The sequence below is a fragment of the Piliocolobus tephrosceles genome, chromosome 8, assembly GCF_002776525.5.
Source record: "Piliocolobus tephrosceles isolate RC106 chromosome 8, ASM277652v3, whole genome shotgun sequence".
In the NCBI taxonomy this organism is placed as follows: Eukaryota; Metazoa; Chordata; class Mammalia; order Primates; family Cercopithecidae; genus Piliocolobus; species Piliocolobus tephrosceles.
In genome coordinates, this window is record NC_045441.1 from 119,472,188 (window position 1) to 119,485,860 (window position 13,673).

Genomic DNA, 13,673 nt, shown 5'->3' on the forward strand with positions numbered 1-13,673 from the left:
TTTTTTTTTTTTTTTTTTTTTTTTTTTTTCAGTAGAGACGGGGTTTCACCGTGTTAGCCAGGATGGTCTCCATCTCCTGACCTCGTGATCCGCCCGTCTCGGCCTCCCAAAGTGCTGGGATTACAGGCTTGAGCCACCGCGCCCGGCCAGAATGGGAATTTTGTAAGGGCTGTAATGAGGTTGGTTAGGAAGCGATGAAAAGTTTGGGAGAGAAAGAGACGTAAGCGGCTTACATGGATTTCTCTTCCTTTTTCTTCGGGATTCGGGTGAGGTGAAGGGAAGTGGGTCCTATGGAGTCACAAGAAAAGGCTGAAGGGGTTTTAGACTTGGTTGTTTGGGTATGTGGTGAAGGGAAGTCTGTTTTCTTGAGAAAAGTATAATGAAACCAGTTGGGGAGTCCTTGGAGTTTTGCTGCTGTGGGTGTGGTAAGGATGATCTGGTAAGGTCCCTTCCATTTAGGTGTGGGGGGGTTGGAATTGGGGGTAGGACTGGGATCTTTTACCAGAACCCAGTCTCCTGGCTGTAGGAAGGGATTAGTGGAGTCGGTTACGGGTTGTGGCAGGCGTTTGTCAGCATATTCCCAAATAAAATGGCGGATGGTATGTAGAAGAGGCGAAATAAGAGGGATGGGTAGAGGCGGGGCTTGACTCTGAGGTGGAACAAAAGGGATGAGTGGTCTTTCGGACGTGAGTTTAAAGAGGCTGAGCATTGGAGATTTAGGTGGGAGTGCCTGAATTTTTAGAAGGGCCAAAGGTAAAAGTGTAACCCAGTTTGTATGTGTTTGGAGTGAGTACTTGGTGAGGGTGTTTTTTAGAATGTTACTCATTTTTTTAACCTTTCCTGAAGATTGAGGTTGATAGGGGATGTGTAGCTTCCAGGTCATTAGTAGGGCTTGTGCAATTGTTTGAGTAATTTGATAAATGAATTCAGTGCCATTATCAGATTGGAAAGAAAGAGGCACCCCGAACCTGGGGAAGATTTCTGTTATTAATTTGGAGGCAACAATAGAAATTCGATTGTTGGAAAAAGCCTCCACCCATCCTGAAAAGGTATTAGCCAGAACTAAAAGAAACTGAGTCTTTTTCCTGGGGCATATGGGTAAAATTAATTTGCGGTCTTGTCCTGAAAGGTGTCCCCTGGCTTGATGGTTTGGGAAAGAAGGGGGTTTAGTGTTGGAATAGGGTGATGCTTTCTGGCAAATAGAACATTGATGGGAAATGGCTTTTAACTGTTCCTTTATATCTGGGGTTATGTGTATATGAGAACTTATGAAATGTGGGGGGAATGGCTACTATGGAAGAGATTGTGAATGTCTCATAAAAGAGTTGTTTTTTTCAGGGTTAGGTGGGACTAATTTGTTTTGTATGAACCAGTATGGGGGTTTCAATTGTGCCCCTGGCTTAACTAGTTGCTGTATTTGGTGTTTAGGATAAAAGGAGGGGATATGTTGTATGAGGGGAAATAGGTATTGGGGAATTGGATGATTGGTTGAGACGTGTTTTGCTCAATAGTCAGCCTCACAGTTCCCTAAAGAAATGTGGCTTTTATCTGATTGATGTCCTTTGCAATGGATAACTGCAACCTTTTCTGGAAGTAAAGCTGCCTTTAGATGATGGATTAGTTTTCCATTAATGATAGGAGTTCCCTCGGCCATGAGATAGCCCTGCTCTCTCCAAATTTGGGCATTGGAATGGATGATGTTATAGGCATATTTAGAATCGGTGTATAAATTAACTGGTGTGTTTTTTGCTAGGGTTAGTGCTCTTATTAGAGCAACTAATTCTGTTTGGAGGATGTGCCCAAAGGCAAGGAGGCAGCCTCTACAACTCTTTTAGGTGGAGAGAGTGGGTATCATTATGTTATTCCTTAATGATGGCATATCCTGCTTGGAGGGTGGGTTTTTTGATGTGCTGCCATTTATAAACTAATTTGGGGCTCCCTTTATGTGAGTGGAAGTAAGGTGGTGAAACATGGTGAGAGAACTTTTAATTAGATCAGAGCACGAGTGTTGGTTGGGGTTTAAAATTGGTGTTGAGGCTGGGCGTGGTGGCTCACGCCTGTAGTCCTCCCACTTTGGGAGGCTGAGGCGGGCGGATCACCTGAGGTCAGGAGTTTGAAACCAGCCTGGCCAACATGGTGAAACTCCGTCTCTACTGAAGTACTTTAGCTGGGTGTTGTGGTGTGTGCCTGTAATCCCAGCTACTTAGAAGGCTGAGTCAGGAGAATCGCTTGAACCCACGAGACGGAGGTTGCATTCCAGCCTGGGCTAAAAGAGCAAAACTCTGTCTCAAACAAAAAAAAAAAAAGAAAGAAAAAATGAAGGTAAAAGAGTGGCAGGATTTGGGGCGTAGCATCTATGAAGAGAGAGAGAAGGTTGAAAGAGTATTGAATATAGGGCTTGCATGGGAGAGGATGAGATGGAGGTGAATGCCTTATGGCTGAGCATATCTTGTAGACTGTGAGAAGAAAATACCTGAAGGGATGTTTATCTGGGCTCAAGCAATCCTCCCTTGTCAGCTTCCCAAAGTGTTGGGATGACAGGCATGAGTCAGTGCACCTGGCCTATTGTACCTTTTGTATGTTCAGATTTGTTTAGACAGACAAATACTCACCATTGTGTTACAACTGCCAACAGTGTTGAGTACAGTGACATGCCATGCAGGCTTGTAACCTAGGAGCAATAGGCTACGCCATATAGCCTACATGTGCAGGAGGCGATGCCATCTAGGTTTGTGTAAATACATTGCACGATGATGAAAACATACCTCCATTGTGAAGTGATGCATGGCTGTATAAACATGGCAGGTGCAACTCTGATCCCCCTAAGGTGGCACCCTCCTTTGTTTTCTCTAAATTTGATAAGATAGGGTCTCACTCTCTGACCCCGTCTGGAGTGCAGTGGTGCAATCTTGGCTCACTGCAGCCTTGACTTCCCCAGACTTAGGTGATCCTCCCACTTCAGCCTCCTGAATAGCTGGTAGTACAGGCATACACCAACACGCCCAGCTAATTTTTTGTATTTTTTTTGTAGAGAAAGGGTCTCACTATGTTGCCTAGGCTGATCTCAAATTCCTGGGCTCAAGCAGTCTGCCTGCCTCAGCCTCCCAAAGTGCTGGGATTACAGGTGTGAGCCACCATGCCCTTCTTTCCCCTCTATTGCCTTTTCTATAATGGTGTCTCAATAGGTGATCCACCCTGAGAACCCCTGCAAACTCACTGCCGTTTCTGTCCTCTTCAACTCTCCACCCACTCTCCCCTCCAACTGGACTCATCCTCAACTGGCTTCGCTTCAGAACCCCTCTTTCAGAAAGATTCTTCATCCACCCCCAGGCCCTCCTCTGAACTCCATCTCAACAGTCTTGTCTCTGTTTCAGATGCCATCAGATGATGTTGGTGTTTGTGTTGCTGATTGCAGCAACAATCCATTAATAATTCATGGTTTCTTGATATTAGTGTTGCTAAGTGGGAACTCTTCAGACAACACACCTGGAGAGTTTCTCCCTCCTCTGCTTAATTAGAACGGAGTGAGGGGCCAAAGACAGTTAAAAGAGACTTGATAGGTGCCCTTTGAGGACGTCCTCTCCAAAGATCTTTGGGGATCACCAGAGTCCCGGCCTTTGGGTCAAACACCAGCTTAAATAATGGCCTTGTCCTCCTGCATCATTCTTCTCTCTCCTCTGCAGCATAAACTTACAAAACTGGGAGATACTCATCAGATTCCTCCAACAGAAGAGGAGGAAGGCTCTCTCGAGGGCTGTCCAGGAGACATAAAATTTCCACCTTTTCTTTTTTTTGAAATGGAGTTTCGCTCTTGTTGCCTAGGCTGGAGTGCAGTGGCGTGATCTCCACTCATCGCAACCACCACCTCCAGGGTTCAAGTGATTCTCCTGCCTCAGCTTCCCGAGTCACTGGGATTATAGGCATGTGCCACCATGCCCAGCTAATTTTCGTATTTTTAGTAGAGACAGGGTTTCTCCAAGTTGGTCGGTCTGGTCTTGAACTTCTGACATCAGGTGATCCGCCCACCTCAGCCTCCCAAAGTGCTGGGATTGCAGGTGTGAGCCAAGGCACCCCGCCAAAATGTCCACCTTTTCTAAGAGCCCATCTTCCATATTCTTTATAGGCCTTGTTTGTCCTCCTTGTTTTTCAAAAAAAGCAATCAATTTTTGTACAATAGCACTCTATCCAACACCATAGGTTATGGTGTGTGCTACATACACAGTCAACGCTTGCCCTTTCAAGTGCTGGATCTTTTCCTAGATCACCATTTTAGAGGAAAATAATTCTAAAATGGATTTTACACTCTTCTGCCTTCTAAAACGGAGCATGGAGAAGAGATTTAAGCCCCTTTCTTCATGGGTAAGTGGACTTCTCCACCCCAGTTCATATATGCTAAAGGCCTACTCTGCCATCTTGGACTGCTTAGACCTTCTGCTAAATGGTCCCGGCCTGTTTTGCTTCTTTAATTCCAGTGTTTGCTTTGTAGAGTTTTATGTCTCCTTTCTCCTGCCAGAGTGTCAGCAGTAGCTTGTATTGCTTCAGGCCAACAGCCTCTAGCAACCCTTTCCCCTCCTCTTCACTGATTCTGCTCCAGGAAGGGCTGGGAAACAAGTTCTTTGGGTTCATCTGACTCATGGGTAAGGCAGTTCCATGTACTTTTTGTAGTTCATAAGCATGGTGATTGAGTTTTTACGCTCATGTGTGACATATGCCTTCCTCCAGTCTTGTTACAATGTTTGTGCATTACCCATCTGACATGGGGGAAGAAAGGGTGTTCATGACAGCATTATCTGTAGTCACAAAAGATGTGTATGGGGCCAAGGGAAAACTTCCCCTTTGCCTTCTGAAGGTTCATTGAAAAATCAACTGACCAAAGGCAGATCGATAGGAGAAAAGGCATAAAAAATTTTATTTTAGTGTGCATGGCACAGGGGAATCGCAAGACAATGATTACCCAGTAACCCAATGGGGCACAGAAGCCTGTACACCCTTTTTCATACAGGAGGGAGGAGATGTATGGACTGGGGAGGTGGGAGGCAGACATTACAGGAAGGTGAGGGGCAGAGCTGCACAGGAACAAAGGTTGTCTTATTAAGCAGATAAAGTCCTCCAGGCAATCTCTTGGAGCTGCCCTCAGAAGAACAGATGAAGTCTGTCTGGGTGTGGTGATGATTCACAGTCTCATCTCTTCTGGTGGTTTATCTTTCTTGGTTGTTTGATGAGACCTCTAGGGAGGCTGTTTAAGACAATTGCATTTCTTTTGGAAAGACACTTTCTCAGTCAGATGAGGAAATTTCCAAAGACAGAGACAGTCCCTCCCTGTGCTTGGTAGTGGGGCAGGTATGGGGAATAAGAAGTTAGAGGGACCTTGATTTGGAGTCGGCTTCTGAGGGCTCTCAGCATGTCAAAACATCAGTCTTTGGGGTACCACTTTCTGAGCCCCAACCCTTGTAAGTGTCTAAAATGTCCGTATAGAGAATGCAGGATAAATACCATTCGGTGCGTTCACACAATGCAGCACTACACAGTCCTTAAGCGAATGAGGTAGATCTATGTGTGCTAAAAGGGAATACTCATCAATTGTTAACTGAAAAATACAGTGTGCAGAACAGCGTTAATAGCATGTTCCCTTTTTTTTTTAAAGAGTAGGTAGACTTTGAGCAGGGACCCAAATAAAGTGAAGTTTACAAAGTTTGTCATTTTGACTGCTCGGCAGAAGCCTTTTTGCCTCCTTCCTGAATCTCAAATGTGTTCTCAAATACTTGCACTTGCCATATAAGTAACTTCTAGAAACTTCTGGTACCATTGCTTTTCATTCAGTATTTTCTCAAGGTAGAGAAAGGCTCCCTCCACACAGGGAGGGAGCACGGCGTCTCACTGGAAGCATCCCTAGAAAAATCACAAATGCTATTCAGGAATCACACAGCTCTCAGGAACCACAGAAAAGCCAAAACACCCATATTTCCAGGTAACAGGCTTGTTTTTTACTCACTGGTTGAGGAGAGCCTAGGCTTTATTATCAGATGGACCTGGGTTTAGATTGCAGCTCCGCCATTTTCCATCTGTATTTCCTTAGGTGAATTATCCATTCTGAGCTTGGATTTCCTCATCTGTAAAACAAAGACAATAAAACCTACTTCACTGAGGTTTTAAAGATTAGGAGATCATAAATGTGAAGTGTCTGATATAATGCCTGGCTCATGATAGATGCTCAACAAATGGTAGCTGCTATTGACATCGTTTTATTATTTAATGTCATCCAGGCCAGGCGTGGGATTCACACCTTTAATCCCAGCACCTTGGGAGGCTGAGGTGGGATGATCACTTGAGTCCAGGAGTTTGAAACCAGCCTGGGCAACATAGTAAGACCCCATCTCTACAAATAGATAAATTTGTATCTATTTACATACACTATGCAGGCATAGTGGTATGTGCCTGCAGTCCCAGCTACTTGGGAGGTGGGAGGATCACTTGAGCCTAGGAGGTCAAGGCTGCAATAAGCTGTGATTATGTCACTGGGTGGCATAATCCAGCCTGGGTGACAGAGTGAGACTTTGTCTCAGAAAGAAAAAGGAAAAAAGAAAAGAATTATCTATATTTTGCACTCTTAGGCAAGTTCTGAGCTAGTAGAGTTTGGGAAGAAGCAGAAAAATGTGCCTCTTGCCTTTCATAAGCCTTTTGGTGAAGGGAAGTCCCAAGGTCTGTGCTGCCTTCTCTGTATCCATTCTCTTTTGTAATGTTAAAAAAATAATCCTAAAACTTAGCAGCTTAAAACAATCAACATACTTTTTCTTACAGTTTCTGTAGGGCAGGAATTCAGTGGTTTGGCTAGATGGCTCTGGCTCAGGATCCTTCATGAGGCTGCAGTCAAGATGCCTTCCAGGGTCACAGTCAACCTAAGACTTGTGTATTAGTCTATCTTCACACTGCTGATAAAGACATACCTGAGACTGGGTAATTTATAAAGGAAAAGAGATTTAATGAACTTGCAGTTCCACATGGCTGATGAGGCCTCACAATCATGGCAGAAGGCAAAAGGCATGTCTTACATGGCAGCAGGCAAAGAGCAAATGAGAACCAAGCAAAAGGGGTTTCCCCTTATAAAACCATCAGATCTCATGAGACTTATTCACTACCACGAGAACAGTATGGGGGAACCACCCCTATGATTCAGTTATCTCCCACTGGGTCCCTCCCACAATGCATGAGAATTATGGGAGCTACAATTCAAGATGAGATTTGGGTGGGGACACAGCCAAACCATATCAGCTTGCATTTTTCCATTCACTACTTCAGTTCCTCACTACCATGAACCTCTGTAGAGGCCTGCTTGAATGTCCTTATGAAACCAAATGACAACTGGCTTATCCAGAGTAAGTAATCCAAGAGACAGCAAGGCAGAAGCCACAGTGTCTTTTATGACCTGGCCTTGAAAGTCACACGGCTTCATTTCTGCAGCATCCTGTCAGTTACACTGGTGAGGTCAGCCCTATTTAATGTAGGAGGGAGCTGCACAAAGACTTGACTTCTAGGATCCAAGTATCATTAGAGCTACCTTGGAGGCTGCCTGCTATACTCTCTCTCTCTATAGAGATTGGTTTTGAGGGACCAACAGGACGGACACAGTAAGTTAGTAATAAGGCGGGAGTAAGGGTTTCAGATCTCTTGGTTTGAGACCAGCGTGCACCTCAGGCCAATGCAGGATAGTCTGAGACATAGGGATCAGGCTGATGATTTGGACTGATGACTTGAGGATCAAACTCTGGATTCCTGAAGGAACCCCAGGCAGGCAGAGTTCTTGGCCCTTTCCCATCTAACCCAGGAGGGAACTGGGCTTCAAGAGTGTTTTGTCCTCCGACTTACAGATCCAGCTAGCGGGAGCAGCATCGACTGGGCGTATGATAATGGCATCAAATTTGCATTCACATTTGAGTTGAGAGATACCGGTACCTATGGCTTCCTCCTGCCAGCTAACCAGATCATCCCCACTGCGGAGGAGACCTGGCTGGGGCTGAAGACCATCATGGAGCACGTGCGGGACAACCTTTACTAGGCGACGGCCCCGCTCTGTCTACATTTATTTGTAGCCACACGTGCACCCACTGAGGCCACTGTTAAAGGAGGCCATTCCTTCCTGTGTGAGTCAGAGCCCTCTGGATTTGTAGAGCACACAGGCCTGCCCCTTTCCAGCCAGCTCCCTGGAGTCTTGTGTCCTGGCGGTGTCCCTGCAAGGAGTGGTTCTGCCAGCCTGCTCAATTTTGGTCCCGCTGTTTTTGATGAGCCTTTTGTCTGTCTCTCCTTCCACCCTGCTGGCTGGGCAGCTGCACTTAGCATCACCCCTTCCTGGGCGGCATGTCTCTCTCTACCTCATTTTTAGAACCAAAGAAAATCTGAGATGATTCTCTAGCCTCATCCACATCTAGCCAAGCCAATGACCTTTCTCTGGTGGCGCTGTGGGAGACACCGCTTGTCTTCAGATGGTTCTCAAAGATGACATAGAATTTCCTTTAATTTCTCTCAGTCTTCCTGGAAAATATTTTCCTTTGAGCAGCAAATCTCATAGGGGTATCAGTGAAGGTCTCTTCCCTCCCTCCTGTCCTTTTTTTTTTTTTTTTTGAGACAGAGTTTTGCTCTTGTTGCCCAGGCTGGAGTGCAATGGCTCGATCTTGGCTCACCGCAACCTCTGCCTCCTGGGATCAAGCAGTTCTCCTACCTCAGCCTCCCGAGTAGCTGGGATTACAGGCGCACGCTACCATGCCCGGTTAATTTTGTATTTTTAGTAGAGACAAGATTTCTCCATGTTGGTCAGGCTGGTCTCAAACTCCCGACCTCAGGTGATCTGCCTGCCTCAGCCTCCCAAAGTGCTGGGATTACAGGCATGAGCCGCGGCGCTGGGCCCCTCCCCTCCTTTTTTAGGCCTGAATACAAAGTAGAAGTTCACTTCCCTTCACTGCACTGAGAATTTCTACATACTACAGTTCTTACCCCTCTCCTCCCTTTGTTATTCAGTGTGACCAGGATGGCGGGAGGGGATCCGTGTCACTGTAGGTACTGCTCACCCAGGAAGGCTGGCTGAAGTGACCATCTAAATTGCAGGATGGTGAGATTATCCCCATCTGTCCTAATGGGCTCACCTCCTCTTTGCCTTTTGAACTCACTTCAAAGCTCTAGGCCTCATCTTACAGGTCCTAAATCACCCCTCCGGCCTGGATAATGTCACCGCCCTGGCACGTTTCCGTTTGTGCTGTGGTGTATCCTGTGTTTCCTTGTCCTGGTTTATGTGTGTGTGGTGTGTGTCTGTCTATTTTGTATCCTGGACCGCGAGTCCCTAAGTAGAGCAAGAATTCATCAACCAGCTGCCTCTTGTTTCATTTCACCTCAGCACGTACCATCTGTCCTTTTGTTGTTGTTGTTTTGTTTTTGTTTTTTCGCTTTTTCCAAACATTTCTGTAAATCTTAATCTCCTCCCTAGGATTTGTACAGCATCTGGTGTGTGCTTATAAGCCAATAAATATTCAATGTGAGTTTCATGATCATCTCCATTCTTTGCCTTCACCTGAATGGAACCAAGCCATGGTTTTGAATATGCAACTCTTTATAATGTCAGAAGTCGACTTTAATCCCTGTCTGTATTGCATGACACGTAAGAAGTCCTCCTTTATCAGGCCAAGGGGCCTCCAGGGCAATGTTACCTTGGTGATTTCACTGTGGTCCTGGGTCTAGTTCTTAGCTTTTCAGCTCAAAAGCTTGATAGTCTCAGTGTCCATGTTGATTAAACTAGGGGATGCTGACTCACGCCTATAGACCTCAGATGAGGCAGATGATAAAATCAGAATGCGAATTTATTAATTTACATCGTGGCATGTAACTGTTGAGTGGATTGGATCCTCACGTCGGCCTGAGCAGTACATTCTTTCCCTGTAGGCAAGATACATGGGAAGCCAAATTATAATCAGAAGGTTGCTTAGTGAGCGGGCGTCAGAGCAAGGAAAGTTAATTAAAGTCTATGATTAGAATTTTTAACAGCACCCAGCTCTAATAGCATAATATATCCAGCTCTGTAGCCAGAGCACACCTGCCAGTCAGCCAGCTGGTCACTTGTGCTGGCTGGTTAGGGCTGCCTCAGACAGGGCCGTGCCTTGGCGAGCATAACCAAGCTTGCCTCTGTGGCTGGCCTGTAACCTGGGCCTAATTGTGGTCAGTCCCCTCGGATTGAGATTATCCTTCAGATTCCTTAAGGGAAAGATTAATTTTAAAATTTTATTATTATTTCTTTCTATAGAGAGATGGGGCCTTGCTATGTTGCCCAGGCTGGTCTTGAACTCCAGGTCTCAACAATCCTCCTACCTTGGCCTCCCAAAGTGCTGGGATTACAGGTGTAAGCCACCACACCAGGCCAAGGGAAAGATTGCTTAAACAAGACATAAATGTCAGATACCAAAATGAAATTAAGAGCTTTTGTTCATTAAAAGATACTATAGAAAGGGAGAAAACAAGTTAAAGGCCAAGAGAGGATGCTCACCATATTCCTAATACACACAACAGACAAAGAATGCATGAAGAACTTCAACAAATCAATAAAGAAAGCACAGATAAGCTGATAGAAAAATGCGCCAAATTGACCAAGCATTTTGCATAAGAGGAAGCACAGTTCGTGCACGGTGGTGCATGCCTGTAATCTCAACACTCTGGGAGGCCGAGGTGGGAAGATTGCCTGAGCCCAGGAGTTAGAGACCAACCTGGGCAACAAAGTGAGACCCTTGTTTCAACAAAAATAAAAACAAAATAAAAATAAAAAATTAGTTGGGTGTGGTGAAAGCACCTATAATCTCAGCTACTCAGGAAGCTGAGGTGGAAGGATCATTTGAGCCCAGGAGTTTGAGACCAGTTTCAGCAACATAGTAAGAACCCGCCCCCAATGTCTCTATAAGAAAAGGAAAAAGATTATCTGGGTGTGGTGGCATGCACCTGTAGTCCCAGCTACTTGGGAGGCTGAGGTAGGAGGATTGCTTGAGCCAGGAGTTCGAGGCTGCAGTGAGTTATGATACACCACTGCACTTCAGCCTTGGTGACAGAGCAAGACCCTGTCTCCAAAAAAAAAAAAAAAAAAAAAAAAGAATAAGAAGCAGATATATCTGATCAACATATAAAAGGATGATTAGTGATTGAGGACATGCAAATCAATACTACAATGGGATGCTGTTTTATACTCATTCAATTTACAAAAATCAAAAAGTTGGAGAGGATGTGAGTGGCAGGGTCTCATACCTTATTGGTGGGCAGCTGAATTAGTAAAACTACTTTACAAAACAGTTTGACATTATCTTCTCGAGTTTACACCTTATGATCCAGCTATTCCACCCTAGGCATGACCTCAAGAAATTCTTGCAATTGTACAAGAGGAGACATACGAGAATGTTCATAGCAACATTGTTCACAAAAAAACCAAAAAATAACTCAGAAGACCATCAGTGGGAGAATGGGTGAAAAGGTGTGGTACATTCACATACTGAGATATTATTATACAATAGTCAAAACAAAATTTAGTATGAGTTCCCTTATAGAAAGATCCAAACACCTGAAAAAAATATATGCATACTTTTAAAGAACATATACAAATTTTGATGAAACTATATAAAAAGAGAAGCAAGCCATAGTGGACATGTCCAGACCCCACTTCCTGGCTGAATGCACAGATCCCAGCGGCTGTTAAGTATTGGCTGCCAATGTTCAGGGCTACGTCCCTCTCTAGAGAATTGCTCTTGGCCAAATGGGGGTTGCCTCAGGCAGGATGCTGCGCACCTGACTTTTCTTTTACCATCCTCCCAAATGTCCACCCATGACAGACTGGCTCAGGAGTACACATAGCTAGCTCTTTGCTTCAAGGTGAGATCAACGCTTTGTCACAACAAATGTTCCCGAGCTCCCATGGGGTTGGGCTAGAGCTCCAGATGATTTCAGGCAAGTCATCCTTGCTTAGCCTTTTTTTCCTGCCCCGCCTGTTTCCTTCACTTGCCTCCTGAGACCACTCCCCTTCATATCACTTGCATAAGAATCTCCATCTCAGGCCGGGCGCGGTGGCTCAAGCCTGTAATCCCAGCACTTTGGGAGGCCGAGACGGGCGGATCACGAGGTCAGGAGATCGAGACCATCCTGGCTAACACGGTGAAACCCCGTCTCTACTAAAAAAAGTACAAAAAACTAGCCGGGCGAGGTGGCGGGCGCTTGTAGTCCCAGCTACTCGGGAGGCTGAGGCAGGAGAATGGCGTAAACCCGGGAGGCGGAGCTTGCAGTGAGCTGAGATCCCGCCACTGCACTCCAGTCCGGGCGAGAGAGCAAGACTCCGCCTCAAAAAAAAAAAAAAAAAAGAATCTCCATCTCGGGTTCTGCTTCTAGGGAGACTAAGGTAACAGGAAATGAAGAACCTGGGATTCCTGAATGATGATTCCTTCAAATGGAGAGAGGTAAAGGATGAGAGAGAGAGAGAGACAGGGTCCTGTGGTTAGAGGATGAACCTTAGCTTTTGTTTTAGATTCTGTTTTTTTTCAGGTGTTTATTACGTGTTTTTTTTTTTTTTTTTTTTTGAAGTAGAGATAAGGGTCTCCCTCTGTAGCTTAGGTCGGTCTTGAACTCTTGGCCTCAAGTAATTCTCCTGCCTTGGCCTCCCAAAGTGCTGGGATCACAGGTGTGAGACACTGCACCCAGCCTATTATATGATTTTTTTAAAAAACCTAATTAAGTAGCTAAATAAATAATTAAAAGAGGACCATGTGGCTGGGTGCGGTGGCTTACGCCTGTAATCCCAGCACTTTGGGAAGCCGAGGCGGGCAGATCACAAGGTCAGGAGATCGAGACCATCTTTCCTAACATAGTTAAACCCTGTCTCTACTAAAAAAATACAAAAAAAAAAAAAAAAATTAGCCAGAGGTGGTGGCCGGCGCCTATAGTCCCAGCTACTCAGGAGGCTGAGGCAGGAGAATGGCATGAACCCAGGAGGCAGAGCTTGCAGTGAGCGGACATCGCGCCACTGCACTCCAGCCTGGGTGACAGAGCGAGACTCCGTCTCAAAAAAAAAAAGGAGGACCATGCATAGATCAATGAAGGGTGTGCCACTAACCATGGGTTGTAATTAATCTATTCCTATGGACTTGAAAAACAATTTTAAAAATGTTTATAAAGATACTAATTTTAAACGAAAATTGTACTATTCAACATGCATTTATTGAGTACCTACTATGTGCGAGAGACAGTTTTTTTTTTTTCTTTTTTTAGAGGCACGGTCTGGCTCTGTCACCACGGCTGGAGTCCAGTGGGGCAATCATAGCTCACCGTAGCCTCAAACTCCTGGGCTGCAGTAATCCTCCCACCTCAGCCTCCCAAAATGCTGGGATTACAGGCACGAGCCACGACACCTGGCTCTTGAGACAGTGTTATTATTTTATTATTGCAAACAAGAAGACAAAATCTGTTATTGCATGAAATTTCACTGTAGTTGAAGTACTCAAGTAAAGTACTCAAGTAACTAAATTAAGAAGTTAATTTGGGTGAGGAGAGCTGCTATAAATAAAAGAAAACAGACTGCTGTCAGGAGAGTGATGGGTGGTAGAGGAGCCTGTCTAGATTTGGAAAGCTAGGAAAGATAGTAATATAAACTATTCTTAACTTTATTCTTT

At 45.1% G+C, this 13,673-nt stretch overlaps 1 protein-coding gene and 1 non-coding gene across 3 annotated transcripts in view; both read left to right on the forward strand.

Moving 5' to 3' along the window:
• The window catches only part of CPA4 (carboxypeptidase A4), a 31,339-nt gene extending 21,809 nt beyond the window's left edge, over positions 1 to 9,530 (forward strand). Inside the window, exon 11 of one of the 2 annotated variants that reach the window (XM_023207817.1) lies at positions 7,866 to 9,530. In XM_023207817.1, the coding sequence (XP_023063585.1) occupies positions 7,866 to 8,053 (188 nt within the window). In that variant the 3' untranslated portion in view covers positions 8,054 to 9,530. The remainder of the gene's footprint in view (positions 1 to 7,865) is intronic. The other variant, XM_023207818.1, reaches the window with a different exon arrangement.
• On the forward strand, positions 4,654 to 4,757 carry LOC111539870. The gene has a single exon (XR_002730820.1). It is a non-coding gene; the product is annotated as a small nucleolar RNA U13 (small nucleolar RNA).
• Positions 9,531 to 13,673: the final 4,143 nt, after the last annotated feature.